Source organism: Apteryx rowi, unplaced genomic scaffold (genome assembly GCF_003343035.1).
Source record: "Apteryx rowi isolate R43461 unplaced genomic scaffold, aptRow1 scaffold_50, whole genome shotgun sequence".
NCBI classification, from domain to species: domain Eukaryota; kingdom Metazoa; phylum Chordata; class Aves; order Apterygiformes; family Apterygidae; genus Apteryx; species Apteryx rowi.
Window position 1 is genome coordinate 1,965,530 of NW_020450761.1, and position 24,457 is coordinate 1,989,986.

The 24,457-nt window shown below is 47.4% G+C and overlaps 1 protein-coding gene across 4 annotated transcripts in view; it reads left to right on the forward strand.

The window, feature by feature from the left end:
- The first annotated feature begins 3,355 nt into the window (after positions 1-3,355).
- NFATC1 (nuclear factor of activated T cells 1) overlaps positions 3,356-24,457 on the forward strand; it is a 117,443-nt gene continuing 96,341 nt past the window's right edge. For all 4 annotated transcript variants that reach the window (XM_026079785.1, XM_026079787.1, XM_026079786.1 and 1 more), the window contains exons 1-3: positions 3,356-3,464; positions 8,446-9,541; positions 18,817-18,976. In XM_026079785.1, the coding sequence (XP_025935570.1) occupies positions 3,386-3,464; positions 8,446-9,541; positions 18,817-18,976 (1,335 nt within the window). In that variant the 5' untranslated portion in view covers positions 3,356-3,385. The remainder of the gene's footprint in view (positions 3,465-8,445; positions 9,542-18,816; positions 18,977-24,457) is intronic.

The following is a 24,457-nucleotide window of genomic DNA, read 5'->3' on the forward strand; positions in this document are numbered from 1 at the left end:
CCTCAGCACCGCTCGCTCGAGTCGGGGTTTGCCCCTTCTTTGGGTGATGCCCTGTGGTAGCCCCGCTCCAAAAAGTGCGCCGCAAACGCACCGGCAAGGTTGCTCGAGAGCGGGACCCCGGGCGCGGGGGCTTGGGAAGTGCTTCGCAGCTTTTTTTTTCGGCAGCAAGGACCCACTTTAGCCTCTTCTGTGCCAGCCGGGACATTTCTCTCTCCCCGAAGCATCGTTACCTGGCACCGCTTTATCCTCTAGTAAAACTTGTGCGCGCACCTTCGCCGAGCCGCAGCCTCTGGGGAGCAGCGCAGCACTTCCCGGGGCGAGCGGGACCTCGGGACCCGGGGGGTCCCCTCAGTCCTGCCCCCCCGGGCTGCTCTCCATCCGGGGGCGTCTTGGCTTTGCCAGGCAGCCAGTGTCCCGCGGGGCGCAGCGAGCCCAAACCCCGTCGGAAGTTGCGCTGGGCTCGGGGTGGGTCGCGCCCCCGCCCGCGGTGCCCCCTTGCCCGAGTTTGCCCCGCGGAGGCTGGACGGGGCGCTCGGTACCCATATTTTCTTTCTTTCCCCCCCCCTTTTCTTTTTTTTCACACAGATGTTTTCACTCCCCGGGTTCATTTCAGTTGACAGGATCTTGCCAATGCAAAAGCTGCAAGTGCTGCTGTGACTGCGGCGCTGCTTTTGGAGCATGCGAGCCCCTTTTGAGATGAAAGTCACTTACTGCTGTTTTATTTAATAGCGTTGTTTGAGATGACTTTTTGCGCCTTTCACACGCTTGGACCCTCGAGGACCATACGCACAGTGTTTGCAGCACGCCAGGCTTCAGGCCAGGGAGCGCACCAGCTTATGAAAGTTACACCCAGGGACAGCTCACGCAAAAAGTGTAGTGGGGTCTTTTGTCAAAAAGAGATAACCCCTCTTTATTTTTGTGGCATTTCTGATGCCTGAGTTAAAATCTCGCCAATCCTCCGCGATAGTTCGCTTCAATGTTGATATATTTTGTAAGGGACTAAAAAAATGAGGCCAGCCAGAAAGCGTGACCCAATCCAGGAAACACATAGGGGAGCCCTGCGAGTCAGGATTGCTGTCTGCAAATGAAGGTACCCCTTGATTGCCGCATGCTGACAATCAAAGAAAATACGCTATTTCAGGCTTAGCCCGTGCAGAAACTCCCGCCAGCTGTCCTGGTTGACAACTTACTGAGCGAAGCCTGGTGTATCACAGTCTTTTCTTTGGATCCGGCCAAAGTGTGGAGTCCTTTGCGTCAGAAAATAACTGTGGGTTAATGCTACATACAATTTAAATTCTCTTTCAGGCTGCGTGACTAGAGCTGAAGCAGACAGCCTGCTGGGTCAGTTGTCAGACCTGCATTGCAATCAATGGAGTTTCGGCAGTTTAGGTTAACTACGGAGAGATTTGGGGTTGGCTGGAGTTGGGTCGGGAGGCAGGTCGGTTGGCAAAGCAAACGTGCCGCGACCCACGGGGCTTTCCTTTGCCGAAGCGCACCGGTTTCCCCCCGGTACTTTCGCTCTCCCTCAGTTTAACGGCGTTGTTTTAAACCGGATTATTAACTGGCACGACGCTTTTATTCCGTCTCCACGTACTGCATCACTCCGGTTTCACATTTCTGTGCATCTTTCCTCTCTCTTCGGGGGAAAGGTGCCAGTCTAAATACTTTATTGACGGCACTAATATTTATGGCATTAGCAAATCAAACCGCCTGCGACCCGCGCTGCTGGGCCCCGACATGGGGAGGAGGAGCAGAAGAGCGCGGCCCAGCGGCGGGGGTATTTCGGTGCTGCTCCCGCCTCTCCCGGGCGCCCCGGCGGGGGCAAACCCCGACGGCCGCGGCCTGCCGTGGGGCTGCGGTGGGTGCAGAGCCGCGGGAAGGCGGGCGCCGGCCCCGCGCCGTCCAGGGCCAAGCCGGGCTGCCCCGTCCCGGGGCAGGGCAGCCGTGGGGCTGCCCCCCGTGGGCCCTGCCGCGGGCTGCCGGCACCCTGCGAGCCGCCGGGGCAGGTCCTGGCTGCAGTGGGGCCCGGCCCTGTGCGGAGGGGAAAAAGCTCTGGCTCTGGCTCTGATGGAAAAAAAATGTGTTTTCCTGGCACTTTGTAATGGAGTTTTCAGCCATAAGCCTGGAAAATGGTATTCCCTGAGTTTATAAGGGAATACCGTTTCCATAACTGCTTTAAAAAAATCATTTCTTCTGAAAATCCGGCCTTAAATTCTGAAAGCTCTACAATTGCAGCGAGCCTTAGCTGCTGCGGCAGTGAGGTCATTTGCAGGCTGGAGACTTTAAAATGGGCTTGTATAATCTGACAGAAGTGTATTTCTAAACAGAGAAAGAGACTGGTTTGTTTGTTTGTTGTTTTCAAGTGATTTTTAAAACAGAAAAACGGTGAAAGGCAGCAGGCTGGGGAAGCGCCCTGATTTCCCTCCCTGCCCGGGAGGGCAGCCCCGGAGGACAGGCCGGGGGTGGGGGGCGCTGCCCCCTGCGCTGCCCCGTGTCATACCTTCTCGGGGGCCGCTGCAAGCCCCCCTCGGGGCAGAGCTCCGGCCGAGGGAGCTTCCCCTCCCCAGCGCACGGGGGACACCGATAGAGTGCCGCTTTACTGCGCTTTTTATAGCAGTTGGCACTAGTGGGTGCTGCAACTAAATCAAATAAATTAATTTTAAAAAAATAAAAAAGCGAAGCCCAGAGCCTCATGGCTCGCAGACGTGAAGCGGCAGGGACCCTCGAAGGAGCGCCGTGCGAGTCAGCGGTATTTCGGAAACTGCGCGGCTCTCCCCTGGGACGAGCCGCAGGCCCGGCCGGGCGGGCTGAGCGCCTCCCGGGGGGCAGAAAGCAGCGCTCCTGCCCCGCGGTGCCCTGCTGCTTCTCGCAGGCGCCCGGCACCTGCGGCGATTGCAATCGCCGCCCGGTGGGAGCAGGTGAAGCCCCACGGCCAGGCTGCCCCCGGGGAGGGGGGGGGGGCATGGCCGGCCCCCTCGGCGGGGGGAGCAGCCGGCCGCGGGGCTGCACGCAGCCTCGAGGAGGGGGCTCCCTGCGGCGCTGCTAGAGCAGGAACCGGCCGGGGGGGTGGAGGGGGGTAGGGCATCGCAGTTGTTTGCATCGACCCGGAAACATCAACACAGCGGGGGAGGCGGGTCGGAAGCGGCGGCAGCGAGATAGGCCGGCCGTCGGGGCCGGGGTCACATTACCGCCCGCAGCAGCAGCAGCGGGCCGCCGTGCCGTCCGCGGTCAAGCGCCTGGCAGGGGGCTGCGGGGAGCCCCGGCTCGGCCCGGCGCCGCCGGCAGCAGCAGGTGTCCGGGGCGGCCCGACGGGGCGGGCCGGGGGCTACGCCGCCGCCGGCGGGCGCGCTCGGGGCCGGGCGTTGCTGCGGGCGGCGGGGGAGCCATGACCGGCGTGGAGGGCGAGCAGGAGTTTGATTTCGATTTCCTCTTCGAGTTCAAGCACAGCGACGAGGGCGGCGAAGGTGGGTCGGCGGCGGCCGGGAGCGGGGCCGGCTCCCTCGGGGCCGGCGGGAGCGATGTCCCGGTCGGCGGCGGGGAAGCGCCCGGGAGGTTTTCCCTGCCGCGGGGAAGCCGCCTGCGAGGCGGGGGAGCTCCCCTTCCCCGTGCCCTTGTGAGCACGTCGCAGCAGCTCCTGAAGGGGAAGCGACTCGGGAGGCAGCTCGCGTTTGGTTTTCTTTTTTTTGTGTGTGTGTGTGCGCGTGTGTGTGTGTGGTTGTTTTGTTTGTTTGTTTGTTTGCTTGTTGGTCGTCCCCCCCTCCCGAGCGCTGGGACTGGTCTGAGCCCTTCAGAAATAGGGCGCTGCCCGCGGGGGCGCCTGGCCTCAACCCGCCCCGTGTCCCCCGAGCTGCTGCGCTGGGACCGGGCGGTCCCCGCGGGCTGGGCAGCGACCCCGCCGCGCTGCCATCGCCCGTTTCTGCCCGGGGCTCGCACGTCCCGGGGCTCCTGTAAAATGTGCACCTGGTGTCTGCTCCCTTACGGAGAAAGGGCAATTCAAAAGCCGCTTCTGTTTTTTTTAAATTATTATTATTTTTTCTCTCTCTCCCCTCCCCCTATAAGTTGGAGCTATTTAGGCTCGGGGTTTTGCTTGAAGGTCATCCCTAAACAAAAATAACGGGCCTGAATTTATCGCAGGTCACACAGTTCCCAGCTCTCGTGTCTGAATTGCTCTCTCTTTCTAACGACTTTTAACAATACTTGAGGTGGAAACGTGGCGCATGAGGCTGAAATTGAGACACGGGGCGGGGGGAAAAAGTTGTTATTGTTTCCTGATATCGGATGGATTGTCACTGCCTCACTGGTGGCTGGTCACCACAGGAAACTTTATATATAAGGAGATGACTTAATGCATTCTTAGAGCTAGCCGGTCTCTGTGTTTTGACGCTTCACCAGAGCTTTTGCCTTTAAATCGCGGGATTTCCCAAATCCTTGCCTGCATATTACAACCTGCCAGGATGTAGCTGAATGTGTAGTGCTCGACTTCCTAATGCTCACCTGTTGCCCTGTTCTCCTGGACATTTTGTGCGTCCAAACAGTTGTCCTAAGCTTCTCAGCTTGGAAAGCATGTGGCTTTAAGAGCTTCGCACCAAGCTTTCAGATGAGTGTCCTGGTAATTAGACACCTGGAAACTGGAGGGACCTAAACAAATTAAGTGCCAATATCCTAATGAGAAAAGTACCTAATTCCATTAGGCGGTTTTGAAAGCGCGAATTTAAACACAGAAGTAGAATTGGCTTCATCTCTGGAAGTGTTAAATAGCCTTTATTTTCTCTAAAGCCCTGGTGAGCCACAGGCGTTCAGCACTCCTATTTAAAGAGAATAAATAGAAGCTGACAGTATTCAGTGCTTTGCAGGATCTGTCCATTAAGGGTAGAAAGGAATGGAACTCTTACCCTGCAAAATTAATTAGGGAAAAAATTATCTGAATTTTTTATGTTGCTACAAAGTGAAATGTAACATGCAAAAGAGTGGCCACAAAGCAAGGGGTCCAGTTTCTGGTCCTAGTTATACATACTGTAAATATGGAATTGTCAGCAACAGAACTGTTGCAGACCTACGCTATCTGGTACCAGAGTGTGGCTCAAGGTATTAAAATACACCGTTGAAAGTGTGCTGCTAGCAAGCTGTATAAATTAGTGCCTGTTGAACAGCAGCGCAAACATAAGCCCAAGCTTGCAGGCTACGCTGAGCCCGGGGCCTCTGTAGGTCGGAGTCCCAGTAATGTCAGTCAGTCTCTGTATTAGGGAGCAGGGGGAAGGTGTTAGCACCCTTTCATCCCTACTAGTGCTGTCAAAATACTCTGTGTAGCTGCGTTATGTGGTGTCGTTTCATGCCTGTGTAGCTGCCTCTGTCTCCCTTCCCCCTTGAGACTGTCATTTTACTTCTATATGTTTTATTCTGTTTCACCTTTGAGGAAAGGCATCAGCCTGTTGATGAATGCTGAAATGTATGTGTATGATGAATTTCGTAAATACGGAAGTCAGGGGGAAGAATGTGCTTTTTCAGTAGTTGTACTGTGGTTTTTAGCTCACAGACAAAGGACTCGATCCTGTTCCTAGTTCTTGCTTTTGGACGTTTATATTTGGTGGGCGTAATTTCTAAAGGCTGTCTGAAAATCTAAGACACCTAAATATGCTTGGAAGGCTTTGGATCTTACTACTTTTGATTTCCTGTTCGATCGTGTGAGAAGTTGTAGGACACATTGTTTTCCTTTGCCCTTAAAAAGTTGACTTCTTAAAAATATGCATTATTTACGTAGTCCTAAAAGAGCCTATTCTTTGGTACATGCATTAGGAGAGCTTGTTGTTTGGAGCACTGGTAGCTGTCGTTTTGTTTTGTTTTTCCCCCCTCCTCTTTTTTAAAACTGGATTCACAAGGCCATTCTGAGGTTTTATATTGCACATTAGGCCCGGGCTGGGATTTTCCAGCAGACTTCAGCACTTGAATTTCACCCTAATTGTGCGATAGATTTCACAGTACCCCTGGGTTCATGATAGTTTTTCATGCAAGTAATAATTACCCCTGATATTTTTGTAATAAATGAAGGGCTTAAGGCAGATCCTGCAATCACACCTAGTCTGGGATGCCCAGCTGGAGCTTGTGCAGTTCTAGGTGGGAGCAGAGCTGGAGCAGCCCCTGGGGCACTGCTGGAGAGGCTTGCTGCGTGGTGGCACCTGCACCTCCTCCATAGCCGGAGGAAGCAGTGAAGGAATCAAGGCTGCTTTGGAGGGATGGGTAGACCCTTGCTGGGCTCATTTCCAAAACGGAGGTGGTACCAGTGCTACCACTGTTGCACCACATTTCTTCCCCCTGCCCATGAGGAGTCAGAGGGCAGGGGTGATGTTTGCGGTGTCTGTGAGTGATGCCACCATGTGGCAGGACAGCCAGAAAAGGGGCCTGATATTGSAAGAAGAGGCCTCTCGCCCTGCAGGCGGATACGGGTCTCCTCACCATCACTACGGTCAGATCACTCTTTTCCAAGCAGCCCTTCTTTTTCCACAGCTCTTATTTCCTGCCTTCCTCATTGTTTGAATAGTGTGTGAAGCTGCAACGTGTTTTGTACAATCCAGTTTCATTTGTGGCGCCTTCTGGTATAATTTAATGAACCTTTCTGGTAAATGCCCAATTTCTGAAGGCAAACCAGAAAGTGAGCGGAAAAGGTGTTGTTTCACATTGGTCATGAATGTTACCTGACATGACGTAAATTGGCTAGAATGTCACAGAGATGCTGTGAAACTGCTTAAAGCAGGTTAATTTTTTTTGTAAGTACCGTTTCTCTTGGAATCGCTGTCAGTGAGAAACACGAGAGGCAGAGGGTGACACCAGAGAGGGCCGAGCCGCTAAACAGCAGAAAGCAAATAGCTGACCGCGCCGGCACAACCCCCTCGGAGGCTTGTTTGCATCCACAGCGCCTGGGGAGCAGGTCGCCTCGGGAGTAACGGCTGTGATCATGAACACAGCTTTTCCACATCCCCGCAGGGCAGGTGGGCAGTGGTCACTGCTGAGGGAGTTTCCCTCCACGAGGACAGAGAACCAGCTCTGCGCCTGGAGCTGTGCTGGCTGAGGGGGAGCCGAGCTTCCCTCTGTCCTTGGAGAAGGAGAAAGCGCCCCTGCCGTGACAAAATTCTGGGAGATGATGCGACTTAGAGCAATCTGTGGTTTCAGCCTGACAAAAACCCCCTGCAGAACAGAAATACCCAAACTCAAAGTTCAGCGGCTGTTGTCCTTCATAGAAAGGTTGTGCTGCCTTTCCTTGCAAGAGAGGCTGGCATTAGGGCTCTGACCCATGTGTGCCAGTGCTGCCGAGCCTCCCAGTGGCAGGAAGTGCTTTGGGGGGTGGCTCCCACTCCTGCAGCTGTTCAGAGGACCAAGGGCACGTTGCCCTCCATGAAGGGCAGCACACCTCCCTGCGCGTGGCCCACCGACATCTCTGGACAGCAAAGAGACACCCATGCGTGGTCCCTGGGGTGGGAGGAGTTGAGCTGAAGGGATCCCATGGCACTGGGCAGGCTGGCGGCGGGGGACAGGGAGGGACAGTCTCCTACTGGCCTCGGGACACCAATTCTCCTTAGTGTAGCAGAGGCAGAGGCGCGCGAAGGTCGGGTTGTTCCCCTGCGCTTGTTCAGGGGGACCGTCAGCAACAGTCAGTGATTGATCTGTCACTTTTCAGGGTCTCCACACCATCTGTGTAACTATGCTATTGCTTTAATACACTCGGAGATGTTACATGGTTACTGTTGGCCAGGAGCGTGCCGGCAGTGCTTAACACAGCATCCGTAATAACCAACAATTTTAATGAAATTTCAGCTGTTACAGAGTAGTAAGACATCCCTGTTTATCCTTCACCTGGTCTCTGCTGGTTAGACTGGAGGATAAGTCATCCCAGAAACCACAGCAGGTCTATAGATCCGTCCTGTTCCAAAATCCTAGTCAACTGGAACCAGTTGGAAACTCGCTGTAATGGAAATTTCAGTTGTGGGGGGTTTTTTTGTTTTGTTTTTTTTAACAGAGTGCAGTTGATCATGTTCTTTGATTTGATCTGCCTCCACTTTTTTTTTTTTTCCCCTGCTTTGTGTATTCCAGCTTTGCAGGGAGAGAATTAGGCTCACTTATGTAAAAGTGCATGTCTCTTGGATAGTGCTGCAGTCTCTGAATGCTGAAGCGCTGCTTGAGACTGAGTTTTACTCTTAAGGTCTGCATAAGAAGAGTGCCTTCAAGGCAAACTCATTCCACATACACCCTTCCCCCCCCCCCCAAGATAGCTGTGCTGCTAAATTGCCAGCATTTTCAAGGATGATAATCTTCAGCTTCTGATCTAATGCTGCGTGTGCTTGTCTTTTGGGGTGTAAAGGGGCACTATGCTGTTGTCTGTTGTGTCTTGTTACTAAGTGAGTATATATGTGCAGCACTTCATATCATTCTTTTTTGTTTGTTTGTTTCTTCCAGAACACTATAATTATACATCTTCAAATGTAAATGCTGGTTTGCCTCTAAGTGTGGCACATTCCTCATTGTCAACTCCATGTCATGGCCTTCAGGCATCAAATCCAGTCATTTCAGTTGTCCCATCAACAAATCATCCTTCTGGATACGGAGGACATATTGACAGCGGGGCCTCTGAATATTATCTGCCTCCAAATATCAGACCTAATGGAGCCCCAGCACTAGAGAGTCCCAGAATTGAGATCACTTCTTACTTGGGACTTCACCATAACAACCAGTTTTTCCATGATGAGGTTGAGGAGGCCATCCCAAACGCGAAGCGACCGCCGTCCACCGCCACGTTGAACTTGCCGAACATCGAGGCATACAGAGACCCGTCCTGCCTGAGTCCGGCGAGTAGCTTGTCTTCCAGAAGCTGCAACTCTGAAGCTTCTTCCTATGAGTCCAACTACTCGTATCCATACACTTCACCCCAGACCTCTCCGTGGCAGTCCCCGTGCGTCTCTCCAAAGACCACGGACACCGAGGAAGGCTACCAGCGCAGCATGGTGGCCTGCACTTTGCTTAATTCACCTAGGCACTCTCCATCGACGTCTCCCCGCCCGAGCATCACGGAGGAAAGCTGGCTGGGGGCTCGCAACTCCAGGCCGCCATCTCCTTGCAACAAGAGAAAGTACAGCCTCAACGGCAGGCAGACCTCCTACTCACCGCACCACTCCCCCACACCTTCGCCGCAAAACTCGCCGCGAGTTAGCGTCACGGATGAGACCTGGCTGGGGAGCACCAACCAGTACACCAGCTCCGCTATTGTGGCCGCCATCAACGCCCTCACCACCGACAGCATGATAGATATGAACGATGGGATTCCCATTAAGTCGAGGAAGACCGCCGTCGATCACACCCCCTCCATGACTCTCAAAACTGAACCAGCTGGCGAGGAGCATGGGACCATATCGCCAACTGCTGATTTATCACCAGAAGACTTCTCCAGCTTTCAGCATATCAGGAAAGGAAGCTTCTGTGAGCAGTACCTGTCCGTGCCACAGCACCCGTACCAGTGGGCCAAACCAAAGTCTTTGTCTCCTACATCCTACATGAGGTAAGGCACCCCGAATTTGAGGGGAATCCTGCTAATCTCTTTCTTACTTGGTCTTTCTTCTCCTTCCCATTTCATTCTCTGCTTCCAGCCAAATCTCCCCATCCGCTCACTCCATTTAACTTTTTCTTTTTTTGTGTGTGTGTGATGCTGTCTCTCTTGTTTGTGTGGCGTAACTGTGAGTAAAACCTTGAAGATTAAAAAAAAAAAAAAAGTGTCAGGAATCTGTCACGTGTGGGTTGTAACAGGCAGCATGGTATCCATTTCTCAGGAGACAAGCCCCAGTCCAGGTGGTCGAGAAATGGTGAATATGGGGCTATTCAGAAACTTGTCAGGCAGCAGGACCATTTGGTACTATCAAACCTTTGGTTTTACTTAAATAGTTCATTATGTCTTAATATTTTTCTTGTTGCAAGCCGAAGAGGTGTTCCTGTTATTGTGGCTGTTACAGGGCCTTTTATATTTCCATTTTAATAGGCAGTGAATACCAACAGAATAGAAATTTGGCTAGCTTGTGCATTACTTCAGCGTTTACTTCACTTCATCTGAAATTCCACTTCATCCGAAAGCTTCGTATCAGTTGTCTTTTCCTATCTGTTGGACAGTGTGTTCCCCCCCCACCCCTTCCCCACCACTTTAATCTCAGTTTGAAAAACAATCAAGCAAAAAAAAACCCCTTTATTGTTAGCTGATAATAAGCAATATATCATTGCATTTATTTATGACACGATGATCCTGCATAGGAAACAACACAGAATAGCCACAATTCGAGTTACATCTTTTACTTTCAGTTTTGGTTCTGGTCTTCATTTTGAAGGCATCCTAAGGCCGTATGGGCAGTGCTGCGTGGCGCGGGAAGAGTTCGGCTTTCCAAAAGTCTGCTGGCCTGTCCCAGAGTCTGATGGCAGCCTCCTTTCCTCTTCTTCCCTGAGCACATCTGCTGTGTTTTTATTTTTATTCTTATTCTTTAAACAAAAAAGCTTTCTTTTTGAAAATTAAAGAAGTGGACACAGAGCTAAAATATTTTCATTATTGACACCTTCCTTGGTGCTCAACCTTGCCCATCCTGCTTCTCTCCAGCCAGCCCCTCTCTGCCACTTGCTGCCTCCAAGGGCTAAAATCGAGTGGTCTGTGGCACTCCACGTTGCAGCACATCATGCTGTGCTGGCTCAGCCCCAGCACTCCTCTTCCTCCCCTTCCTCGCCAGCCCCCTCTTCTCCACCCTGCCTGAGCTCCCTGCAGGATCCTGGCCCTGGGCAGCGCTGGGAAATGCCACGCACCCTCCTTTGGGAAGTGCTTGCTGCCTTTCACAGCTGCCTTAGAGACTGCCAATGCCAGGCAAATCCTTCAGCGCCTCCCCGCACCTTTAAAAAAGCCTTTTATGTTCTCCCACCAAAGGCATAAAGTAGTCTGAGTTCATTGGAGAGGCGGAAGGGTGTTTTTTTTTTTTTTTTTTTTTTCCGGCTGGTTTTTGCCGAAAACTTCAAGGGAAATAATATGACAGTTTGAGCAAGCGTGCTTTTATCTCTTGGTTACAGAGAGCCACCCTTATGCGCTTTATTGTAGTCAGTGAGAAGGCACCCAGCATTCCTGTGTGGTAACGCAAACACAAAGGTGAAGCGCACAGAACGGAGCCCCAGTATGTTGTGTATTTAACATTTTTTCCACTGTTTTGGTCTTGTATAAAATATGTTTCCTGGTTCGCAATATGTTTCCATGTGATCTCATTAACTCGTGCTCTAGGGCAATTGGAAGTTACTGTAGAAATGTGATTTTAAGTTATTTTACCAATCAGATACACTGACCGTGCTTCCTTCAACCAAAAATACCTCTCATTTTATGTATATGAAAGACTGCTGGGCAACTGAGCACAGACGTCAACAGGATCACAGCCTACGCAACAGAAACTGTTATTTTAAATCTTTCCAAAAAAGCTGGTTAAGAATTTGTCACAACAGATCTGGATTTTTTTCCTGTTATTTTACACATCTGTTCTATTTCAAATGCTAGGATTTTAGGGGTAGGTTCCAACAAACAATTCAGACTCCAAAACCCACCCAGTCATAACGATTTTGAGATAACCATATTTGATTACCTCCTCTGTCTCTTCCTGAATATACATTACAATTTTCATCAAAAGAAAGCATGCCTGGGAAAATCACTGACGCCTTTCCTTGCGTTGCTTTCATGCCACTTTATTTGGGAGCAGGAGAGAATAGGTTCAGGCAGACCATCAGCCAGGTGCATGGCCACGTCCTTTTCCATGGTGTGTGTGTTGTTTGGGTTTTTTTTGGTTGGCCTTTATTTAAAAGGGAAGTGGCGGTTTGTATTGTTTCGAGAATTGATCATGTTTTTCACTTATCGTAATTAAAAGTCAGGTTTAGGCTTTCCAAGTTCTGGAGCGAGGGAACGATAAGAGCAGAGAGTAATGCCCACCTCGACCACAACGGACCCTATCCCATAGGCTTTCTCTGCCTGAGGTTTCTTCTGATTTCTCCTGAGGACAGCAAGATGGGTCCATCCTCAGTTTGAGGCTCTTTGGGGCCAGTCTTGGCTTGCAGATGCCCATGCTGGGCTGTTAACGTCGGGCTTCCTGCCCACGTGGTTTGCTCCAGGGCAGCCCAATGCAGTCGCAGCGTTGGCCTCGGCACTTCTCTTGCAGCCCCAGACCTTGGGCCAAGTCTTTGGGCTGGATGTAGAAAGCACTTAGAAACATGGCTGAGATTTTTCAAGGGAGATTTGGAACAAACTGGGGAGTAGCAATGGGAATCAGACCTTTTCTGGACCAAAATTGGTTACTTTAATGTACTAATCTGCCTCAAAAAAAGCACCAGAGGGTAAATCATTATGCAGAGAGTGAAGAGATGGTCTTGTGAAACTCTGTTCTAGTTGTTTTGCTCCAAGATCTGTTTTATTTCAATATTTTGCTATGCATTGTGTTGTCTTGCCCAAATGTAAAAAGCTTCTGTCAGTAATCCCTCTTCTATAATAAGTGTAGTAAATAGTTTAAGAAGCAGCACTCTATCAACAAGTTATCTCGGGAACAGGTGATATTTCAGTTGTATTGTGTGGATGCTGCTTATAGTTATACATCATTTCTCAGTGTGCTGTAATTTAAAATCTCTTAAGGACAAAAATTCAAAGGCAAAATAGAAACTTGGTTTAAAAAAAATTAAAGGGACTTTCATCCCAAATCATCCTTTTTATAACAAAAAGGATTGGCACTTACGAAAGTGCCGGATTTCTGAAAATCTTGTGCCTGTTTTTTGACTTCCTCTTTAGCTGTTGGATTTGACTAAACACAACTTGAGATTTCCTAGAGGCATTTCTTATTCACTGAAAAGTAACAGCTTCTTTATATGCGTTATAGTTGTTTCAAGTTTAATCAGTTTTATTCAGAAAGTGTGCTGGCCTGTAGCGCTTCAGTTTTCATTAGATATAGTGTAATTTGGGGGAAGGGGAAGAGAAGAGAGATGGTTAGGTTTCTTGATCAGTTGTATGGCATGTATGAGGTGTACCACACTAAAAAGAGTTTCCAGGAAAAGTCACCCAGTTCCAGGTGGCTTATAAAAGCTCCCTACTGTATTTTCTTGTACAGCTTTTTTTTTTTTTTTAATATTTGAAAGCCACATTTTTTCCGCAGTCTCTCTTTCAGCCTCAAAAGCATACATGTATGTTCTTGAACCCACAGATGCAGTGTCATGTATTTTTACATATGGAAGCTATAATTTACATGCAGCAAATGTATGGTTGGATACCTGTCTACCATTTGCAGGAGCGTATTTGGATTCTATCTGCCTCAGTGGGTTTGTTTGTTTATTTTCTGTGGATTTTTTGGATTCCACCTTTGTGACTGTGGCGGTATTGAACTTGAGCATTCAAAAATCATTCATTAACCCCTAAGATTGTAAGATTTTTCTTAAAAATCACAAGATTAAAAAAACATGTTATAGATTTTTTTTTTTTATTCCCCCGCACCCCCTTTTGTATTTTTGGTGTGGTTTATTTATTTTAAGAAGTTTGGTCCAAGATTGTGAGATATACAACAACCTTCCTTTGGGGAAGTTGTGTTTCTCACAGAAYTGGAGTTTCTGAAGGTGGAAAATGATCATGAGTAGGTAGTCATGAGTGCAGCAACCCCAGATCTGCTGAACTGCATGTTCAAGGTGAACGTCTGTATTTCATGGCAAACAAGAGGAAGTTCCTCAGACAAAGCAAACTGGAGCTGTCTGGGCATGACCCCGTAAGCTGGGCACAAGCGGCTGCGCGTCAGTGACCGTCCCCTGGGACCTGTTAGTGTTAATTGGGGTTGGGGATGAGCCCACGGGGCCTCTAACCTTTTTCTCTGTCCCACTAATTTCTTGCCGGATGGGGCATTTTGGTGCTTCACCGAGGCAGGTGGCACACTCCTGGTCACGTTAGGCTGCCCTAGCGCAGGGCTGAGGACTGCTTGGGAGCGTGTCTCCGTAAACTGTATTTTTGTTTGTTTTGATTTCTAAATCCTCCCCACGCTTTCTCCTGCATGTCTTTCAGTTCATTCAAAGTGCCCCGTAAGCTGCTTTTAATACTCCTTCCCTCAACAGCTCATTTTAGCATTGCATAGTACTAAATTTGGGGCAGAGGTGCAATACAAGCCACCTGTTACCTCCATTTCTTGTTCTTTCTGCAAGTCAACAAATGAACCATTTCCTATGCAAATCTACCTTTGAACATTAACTTTTAGGACTGTAGTGTTACGTATTATCTGTGAGCACAAGGATGGCTCACTTTTTTTTTTTTTTTTTTTTAAAGACTTCAACATGAAGGATTTGAAAGGACTTTAATGAGCTAGATAGAGGAGCTACTTGCTCCACGTGCCAACAAAACGCGGCCAAGCCTGGGCTGGGGCGCAGCACCTATTTTAACAGCTCGCAGCCAGATCGCTCAGTTGTCAGATGGGGGGGGGTGGGGGGTGGAATCTCCCTGTGTTTAGCTCGCAGGCCAAGTAGGAAGCTGGTGTATTTCTCCAGCCGCAGCTGGTGGGCGCACCCATACGGATCATCATTGTTTTCTTGCTCTTTAGCAGGCGTTCACTTTAATGCGAGACATAGCTAATAGTAATAAATTGTAACCATATTTGCATTTGGTGCGCAGTTGGAACAGGGGCCAGCAAACTGCCTGGTAAAAGTTTCCACGATGCTGTGGTTTCTCTCATGTATGCGTTTATTTCTTACGGAGCGCTCCCAGTTGGAAAAAAATGAGTTTAGTGCAGGGCGCTGCTGTCATGCAGCTATCTTGGGTCGAGGACAGCGGCACGCGGGAAGGCTCGTTCCCTGCGCTGGCCCAGCAGTCCTCTTGATGCCTTTGTGCACAGCAGCCTGGTTAAGGACAGAAACGTTTGCAAATCACATTTTTCAAGTGGCCTTGGGTATCTGGTAGTATAAACAGTGAAAGTCTAATGGTAATTTAAATCCTAAATGCACAGCTGCTTTGTGAAAATGGGGCTTGAACACCTTCGCAAAGTTTACTAGTAGTTTTGGGGTTTCTTTCTTGCCAATCTATATTCTAGTGTGCTGCTTAATATCTCTCTTTTTTTTTTTTTCTTCCTCCTGGTGACTTGATAAATCTTTCTGCTAACAGCAGAAGTCAGCCAGGCTGGATAATCTGTTTTTGATTTAATCATACTGTGTATCTGGTGTATGCAAAATAAATCACTATTCATCTGTTTTGTAATCCGATTTGGGGAGGACTGAGTTATATTGAGTGAGTTTTCTACAGTCTAGCACCAGGTTTTGTGAACTTGCCTTGAAACAACCATCCCTCATTGCTGCATTTAGAAGGATTACGGTAAGATTTTTATTATGGTGTAGAAGGGAATGGGACAGATATTCAGTTGGTGGAAAACTGAATCTAAGGGAAATGCACCAATGTATATTTGATTTGAAAGCTGCTTGAAGATTTCTTCTTGCCCCCCATGGAGGGTCTCTTCTCCCCTCCACGTGATGTTGGCTAGTTGACATAGCTTGGGCGCTTTCAAATTGATAAGGGTTTATTTGCGACAACCAGATTTACAATTTAACGCTACACCATTTGCTTGGGTTTTTTTTTTCCTTTAACCACATTTAGCAGCAGGAAATTAAGTGCATGATGAAGATAACCTAACATAGGAAATAGCTCTGACAGCCCCAGCCCATGACACTGTTAAAGGCATCACTCTGCTTCCTTCATCAGGAAAACTGCCATTAAATGTCAATTTATAATTGGTCAGGTGGTATTTTGGAATTTTGATGATAGATTACAGGCTAACAGCAAACTGTACTTTTATTTTGAGGCTTTATTTGAAAACATGAGTTTTATATCTTAATTGTACTGACACTTTCAGCTGCTCACTTGAAACTTTTTTTTAAAAGATGCGATTATTGCACAGTTCCAGATAGCTTAAAAAAAATAAATAAATAAATCCCTTTTCACTTGAGGACTACATACTGCTGGTTGGAGTTGTCCTTTTTAATTAAGTGTTAAAAATTTTTAACCTGATATATATTGTGTCCTCAGAAAAAAGATCCATCAAGTGAGAATTTACTTAAAAACAAACATCTGTTTAAAAATGTGTGCTGATCATCACCAGGAGACACAGCTGTTTTGCTCTGCTCTTTGTCATTTATCATTAGTCAAATATGCTTTCTCCAGAAATTTTTTTTGAGAATTTTTCAGACAAAAGGATGTGTACGTAATGAACTAGACAGTGGCTCTATACAGTGGCTGATTGCCTGCAACTTTTAGGTGGTGGCAGAGTGTGCACGAGGTGCTGTTGCCTCTTGTTCTGCACGCTGTTTTGGTTGTGCATGTAAAAACTTGCTTAGACGAATTGCTCCGTATTTGAGGATGCTCCATGTGCTGGAGGCTGGAAAGCAAAGTAACCCAAAACTTGGTGCCTGTGGCTCCCCGAGGGGCGCCCTTGCCGAGGGCTCGTGCTTAGTGGCTCTGGTTGCCCCCCAAAGGCTCCAGCTCACTGTCGTCCAACAGAGTAGCAGTGAGATAATGTCCGTAGTGTCCACTGGGTTGAAGAAGTCACCACTTGTAGGAAGTATAAATGAGTTTAGAAACCCAGAGAGCCATGTTTGTGTAGTGTTTTTCTCATAAAGGGCCCGGTCAATAGCATGGATTCAAGATTTTCTTACAAAAATTGCAGATTCTTGTAATGCATGTAGTGTGTGTGCATAGGCATTCAAATTGCGTGTTTCAGTTTGTGGCAAACTTATAAACAAATGAAAGAAGATAATTCATGTAGAAAAAAATCATGAGAGCTATTGGTACCACCTGAAGTCTCACTTGTGTATAGATGCGCTAGCACATACAAGTGGCTGTACAACAGGCTGGGGATAAAGGATTCTCCTTCTCTGGAGATATTCAAAAGCCGCCTGGATGCGATCCTGGTCAGTGTGCTCTAGGTGACCCTGCTTGAGCAGGGGGGTTGGACTAGATGATCTCCAGAGGTCCCTTCCAACCTCAGTGATTCTGTGATTCTGTGATTGAATAAAAAAAAAAGCCTGTGGTGTTATACCCCGACCTGAAAAGACTTGTGCACTTTTCAACCTTGTGCACCTCAACACTGTAAGACATCTAGCTCTCAGTGGGAGACAGTAGGGATATTTTGGGGGATAGAGTCACAATGCCTGCAGATCTGCAAGTGTCAGGGTAGCAAATGGATCACTGGGTTGGAAAAATGGAGTATTCGGTCTCCAGCTGAACATGTGCTTGTAATAAAGGCATCCAGTGCCGAAGCTCTTTTGCATCCTTTGCCTTCCTTAAAGCCAGCTCACTTCAGCCATGGTTCGCACTGCTCAAATCCTTGTTGCAACAGGGTTATAGCAGCAGGGCAGAGGGCTGGTGAAACCCAGCCAGCCTTTGTACCGACTCGGGCAAGAACTACTTAGCCCTGTAGCCTCCTCATCCATAAAAGGCAGATTGCAAAACCCTCTGTCCACAGCAGGTAATCCTAATCTGCCATACACGTATCGCCGCTGGTATGCCTGCTACTTCAAAGTGATACATGGCCCAATGGGGCTAGGAATGGCGGCTGCTAATAAGTGGCATAAATCACTGCCGTGACTTCTGCAAACAGTGTTGCCTGGCGCTAATGCCTCTGTAAGAGGGAGCACGCAACAGCAGCAACAAAAGGTTTGAGGACCATGATTTTCAGCTTGATCTTCTTCCTCTCCAGGTTGATGGAATAAGTGATAAAGTGCTGTGGAGGTGGGCAGGGTAATATGTTACTGTTGAGCCATTTAACTGGTTGTGAAAGTGTTTGAAGGGCACTCGGTTAGCAGAATTTACTAAGGGAAAGAATATAAGCTAAACATAAAATTAATGTTTTCATCACAAAGCTGTTTGCTTAGATTTTAAAATAAATTTGCATCAGGCCCAACACTGTCTTAACAATGTTTGTTCTTTTATTTTTTTTTTCCTCTCTCACCCAAACTGTGAGCTTTACATTTCTTACAGCCACACTCTCCCGATGTTATTTTCAAGTGTGGTTTTACTCTGAAAGTGGGTTTCTAAGAATGGCATTTCCCCACCAATGCTTGTTGTCAGGTCTGCTTGCTTTTGCGATAGTAATGAGTCTTTAATATTTTTGTAATTGCAGATTCAATACAGAGCCAGAAGAGTGAGTTGGGTTTTCTTCTGGCTTGTGCATCATTAGTAGGATTTGTAACAGAGTTCTGACTTCAGATCTTTCTTCTTTGGGACACTTGGACCAGAAAAAAACCAGCTTCACTTTGAGAATCTGTGATGTGTTTTCACATTTGGAAGGAAGCTAGGAAATGGCTTTTTTTTTTGTCTCCCCCCGCCCCCCCCCCATGTAAGCTAAGCAGATTTGTTCAACTCCATTAGATTAATCAAATGCAGAACTTCTCCAGAGCTCACTTGGCATTCACTTGCACAGTGGAAGTACTCTTTCTTAAATTCCTCTGTCTTTCTGCCTACTTCTGTCCTTTTGGTTTGGGATCAATATAATAAGATATTTGTAAGCTGTGCCTTAAATGCTTTACCATTTTGTTTACAAATCTGATAGCATCTGGGCTATCAAATATGCTTGACCCATAAATCTTCATAAAATAACCATTACCTTCTAAGTTACTTATGTCATGGCATTATCCATATTGATGAAATTTTAAATGTAAGATGGTAAAGGATGAACTGTGAAACATGGTCTCTAAAGTAATAGTGCTGGATGCTTGTGGTTTGCATTGTGTACTTGACGTTAATTTTTAATACGTTTTTCCTTTCCATTATAGCCCATCCCTGCCTGCCCTTGATTGGCAGTTGCCATCTCACTCAGGACCTTATGAACTGCGTATTGAAGTGCAGCCAAAATCCCATCACAGAGCTCATTACGAGACAGAAGGAAGCCGAGGGGCTGTGAAGGCATCTGCTGGGGGCCACCCCATTGTGCAGGTACCGAAACGTGTAATGGCAGCAAAGTCTGTTTATCTTGACACCCCCCCCCCCCCCCCCCGCTCTGGTGAGCACCCCTTCTTTTGCAAAACTAAAAAGTGCCAGGAGATCTTTAATGAATACTGCATGTGTGCATGCGCCCAGAGCACATTTTAAACTTGATGGAACAAACCTTTATTACAGACAAGATGATTTGCTTTCTTCCTTTCCTTTTCCCAACAGTTAACTCAGCAGTTCTGGCAGCAAAAATAAGGCACAAATGCACATCTGCTTTGTACGATGTCTGCATTAATGTGCAACTTGATAAATGTTTAGCTGGCAACTTGTTATCGCGGACTGATTTGCGCAGGCAGATTCCTGCCATGCAATTTAGGCTGAAATCAGCTGGGAACATGTCGTGGTATACTTAGTCCTTAACTTGAGGTTGGATCTAATCAAAGCTGTGAATGCATGTCAGAGGGTAGAGCTGTAGCAGTGGTATGGAAGTATGTTGCTGATTTGGATATTGCAATGAATTTGGAGGAAAGAGATGCTTTATAAGTTTAACTGACACTGTTCTGTTTAGTTCCTTAAATCCTTCCAGCCACTCTGGAAAGTATCTGAGGTCTGAATCTAGTTTCATGAATTCTACTAAACTTCTTATTTTTTCTGTATAAAGTATTTAATTTAATAATACTGTAAACTGACCCTTAATCCACTTACATATATGACTAGTCACATTCATTTTTAAGGGAGTTTTCTCAGGACCAGGAAGAAAAGATTTAGTTGCTTAAAAGAGTGGGAGAGAACCAAACTGCACCCACCCCTCTTCAACTGCTGCTTTCTCACCCAAAAGTTAAAGTTTTGGTGCGTTCTGTCAGAGTTGTGATCCTGTCTGGAGTGGATTCCTGGTCTTTCCACTTTACTTGCACTGCAGGCTCCACTGGTGTCAGCAGTACCGCTTGCGCAAGTGAGGTGGAGGCTGCACCAATATTCGGGATACTTGTGCAGATCTTCCTGTAGGAACAGCAGCTTTTCAAAAGTCTAGGTGACTCAAGATCACGTCCAGACCACACGTGCAAGGCTTGTGTGCATTTGTTTTAAGATCCCGTTAGCTGACGCCTAGTTTGAAGGAATGATGCAAGTTTGCAGTGATGTTCAGCGGGGAATGCCTTTATAGATTTTGTGTACGACTGCGACAGCTAGAAAAGGAAAGTGAGGTAGAGTTGTCAGAGGTGCTCTCTATCTCTGGCAAAACTCATCAGCGACACGGGATTAAGAAAGTGATCTGCTGAAAGACTAAAGGTTTTAGTGGAACATTTGTGAATGACATTAAAGAGGGGTTTGTGGCAAGGCACTTGATGACAGTTAATACCTACTCTGCTCATGGCTCAATGCAAGGAGATGTAAATGGGGACGCATCAATCCACAGTGGCCAGCCTGACGGTTAAAGTTTCCTACATGCTTTTGGAAAGACTGAATGTGGTGCCAACACGTAATTGGACTAATGTGTCCAGACATTTCCCCTGTCATCCCCTGCCCCAGTCTGCCGGGACTGAGCTTGCTACTTCCAGAAGACATAGTGTCAGAAAAGAAAAGAGAAGAGGAAAGGAAAAGGTGAAGGGCATTAAAGGAAAGGGGAGGAAGCAGCCAATCCTAGCCTTGCCAATTGACTCCAACAGTTTAATAAAGATTAATGCAGTTTTCAGCCCTTTTATTATAACCTGAATATCCTCTCCTCCAAAAGGAGGAGAAAAATAGTGTCAAAAGATGCTTTTCCCTGCTAACGTTTTCATCCCTACCAGAGTTATCTGTTTGAGGAAATACTCAAGAATTTCTGCTTAGGTCAGACTTGGATGGATGGATGTCAGAAAAGAAAACACTTAAAAATAAATAAGAGGAGGGGGAGATAATCAAGGGGGTAATTACTGACAAACCTGTTACTGACAAAAGCAGTAAAATGCAGCTCTGAATCAACACATTTCCAGATGTTGGGAGTGTTTGGGTCAGAGGTTTGCTTCAGGCCATTATGTTATACAAAGAGGGGCCCAAGCTTCAAAGTTCAAACCCAAGTATAGGCTCAAGCAGTGTTTGGGTGTCTTCAGGTGTGAGATTTTTGGATCAGGCTTTTCCCTCTTATATTTCCCAGTGTTTTCAATTGCGTTGACTCAGTGAAATCCCTCGTAAAACTGCCCTGACCCCTTCCGCCGCCCCTCTGTGTTCTGCTTTCCCCTATGGACAGGCAGGTCTCATGTCGCTACTTGGGGGAAGCTTGTTCAAAATCCTTCCTTTGTAAAGCTCTTTCTCCTTTCCCTTCAACAAGAGGAAAATGCAGAAGAAAAGATCTTTTATTCCTCCCGTCTCCATTTTTAGACCCCTCTCGCTAGAATCCTCCTTCCTAAACCACAATAAATTTTTTTTCTTTTTCTCTTTCTTTTTTTTTTTTTCCCCTCCCCTAAAACCCTCACTGTATCTGTAGGGCGTGCTAGCTCAGAGAAGTAGTAAATCCCAAAACCGCTTGCCATTTGTGGTATGGTTCCCCAGCAAAGGCTAAATGCAGATTGCCGGGGGTGGCTTTCTCTGCAGATGGAGTGTGTTTATCTTTTTTTTCCAGACACCACTAGCTCCCTCGCTGCTGCTCTGTCTCCTCTCATGGGCAGTGGAGAAGTCCAGCAGCGACCGGGAATCGAAGGCCAATGTGCTGGCAGAGGAGAGCAGCTGTGTAGGAGGGCAGGCGTCTCTCCTGGGTGTGACACCAAGTCCGGGGTTGGAGACCAGTTTTTTCCGTGGCTCTTGTGGCTCTTCCAGCCTCATGACCTTTTCTCTGGAGCTGGAGAGGGCCGTGCGTAGAGCTGAAGAGCTTTATGCTGGGACGCAGCGATGTGCTGAAGGCATGTCGGTGTATGAGATTACTCTCTCCTCCCAAACCTGAAGCAGGGGTAGGGTAAGCAGTGCTCAGCATGGCAACCTGCTCTGGGTGTTGATACTTTTTAGCAAAGACAAGCCTGGCAGATGCTGCCTGCTTCCCCACGCGGCCAAGTCTGCACCCCGGCCCGCTGCTGGGAGCTGCCCTCACTTCTTGCCATCTCCCCATCATCTGCACAGGGTTTGCTTGCTGGGGACTCCTGCAGGTTTTCTCCTGGTGGCATTTCATGCCAGCAGGATTTCCTATGGATTTCTTTCTGTGTGATGACCGCACCTCCCTTCTGCATTTATGAATGATAATTTTTTGAGTGTTTAAAGATGCCTGTGAGGGCTTTTGCTAATGATTCTTGTAACGCAATGTTCTCCTCTCGGAAATTTTTTTTTCCCCTTTACCTGTTTGGCTGCCACGGCAGCCCCAAGCTATCGCTGTTCTTGGTTGCTAAACCCTTGGAGAGTGGGACGAGCCGACACACCTCGGGAGCTGAGGGCTGCTGCAGAGCATTGGCGCGGCCGAGGCTCCGGGGAGCAGCGCGGCTGAGCTCACGCCTGGCATGGCCTTTTATTCATTGTGTGCTTGCAGTATTTTGCTAGTTGTAATTGCCTTTGGTGATTTCAGTCTGGGGTACTCTCCCCTCTGAGTCACAACCGAGCCAGGGCCCCAGCTGGTGTCAAAAATTACTCAGCTGCTCTAGCCGTGCCAGATTAGGTTGAAAACTTGGGACTCTGTTCCCTTTGGGGAGTAAATTCGAGTCCGTTATTGCTGTGCTGGTACCTAAACATTTGCAGGAGTTCAAAATTAGCATCAGGGTTTATCTGGATGAAGTAAGGCGCAGGGATGGGTACTCTAGAAAACCTGCAAAGGGGCAAGAGCCACATTTTTTAGAAGGGGCTCGAGCCACATTTTAAGAATGGTGAATTGAATTCGAGGAGATTTGCATCCAGAATGTCTTAAACTTCCTCCGTTTGGACGTATTTCTCATTTGGAAAGTGGTGGTGCATGGTTGCACAAAACGGTGATTACATTCCAGGCAAAGATGGCTCTGTTTCAGTTGCAGGTAAGTAATCTAATAGATAAAAGTCTGTGTAGCACTTGGGGATCCCTGGGGAGGGATGGCACCAGATTATAAGTATATGGTGTATAGTTATTCTAATTAATAACTCCTCTTTGGAATAACTCAAGTCCTTTGGCTGCTAGAGATGGAATTTTTACAAACAGGGTGTGGTATATCTGTGAGATAAAATCCAAATAGTCAAGAATGTTTAATTAAAGCATATGAATTACTCCTGTAGAAGACTGGACCGAAGGGTGAAAGAAAATACTCAAATGAGCAGAACAGGCCAGTAAGCACTTTCAGAAATCATGCTTGTTATTGCAATTTGTGTAGATAAAATATGTCAGGAATTTTCTTTGAGATCAGTCTCAACATGAGGTAGATAAATGGATTAGAAAAGGGAAAGAAAAGGCTTGGTAGGGGTTTTCCTTTTTTATCTAGGTAACCTAGTGTTAGCCAGAATTCACGTTGCTCTTGAAAAAATAAATTAATATTGAAGATGCATGGAATACTGACTTGCCTTTCACTGTGTCTCATGTCCTGGAACAAAATGGAGGAGGTCACATATAGCTTGCATGGTCCGATGTGGAATTTGGTCTGAGCCTGTGAATACATGAATAATCTGAACTCCCTCATTTTATAGTCAGAAAAATTATTTGTCTGCTGATTTACATAGTTAAAATGTTGTCTGTGCCAAGAGGCCCCCTTAGCAAATACAGAGCCTTGGATATTAAACCCTTGTAACTTCAAGAGGGAACAGTCACTTCAAGGAGCTGCAAATGCATTCAAATAGGGCTTTTATATTTTGACAACACAATTTCATATAGCACTTCTCATATACACTGTTTCACAAATGGTTGGCAGCATTAGGCAATAGGGTTGCACAGTTACACAAGCAATACAGGAAGAAGAGAGAAATTAAGAGGTAAAGGAAAAGATTGAAAAGAGGTGTTCACAGCTGATGACAGAAAAGAGATGAAGGGATAATGAACCGGAGGGAAAGATTCTTCCAGGCAGAGCAGGGCAAGTCCTTTGCAGTGATGCTCTGACAGTGCATGGCAAGAGTGAGCACATGGTTAATTTTTAAGTGCATACTATGGGACTTCTCATACCCCTGCATTTTGTGTGTAAGTGCTTTTCTTGGTAGGGGTCCTTGAGTGCTGTGAGTTTGTTTTAAAAGACAGAGCTGCCACCATTACTGGGTAAGTCAAAAGAACTGAAGGAAAAACAGTCCAGGGTGGGTCCAGCTCATGGCTGTCTGACACCTGACAGAGGAGTGGATCTGTGTGTGGGGGGGAAATCACATTAACAGTTTTCCCCTTCCCTSTCTTGATCTGTAAGAGCAGAGAAAAGGCCATATTCTCGTTAGTAAGCAATGATTCGATTTATCGTGCCACAGTGGACTTCCTCTCTGTGCTGTTTTTAACTTCTTTTAAAAAGACAGCGTCACCCTTTTATCCAGATGGAAATATAATCCTTTCTTATGGGGAGAATATAAAGACATTGGCAAGCACCTGTTAGCCAG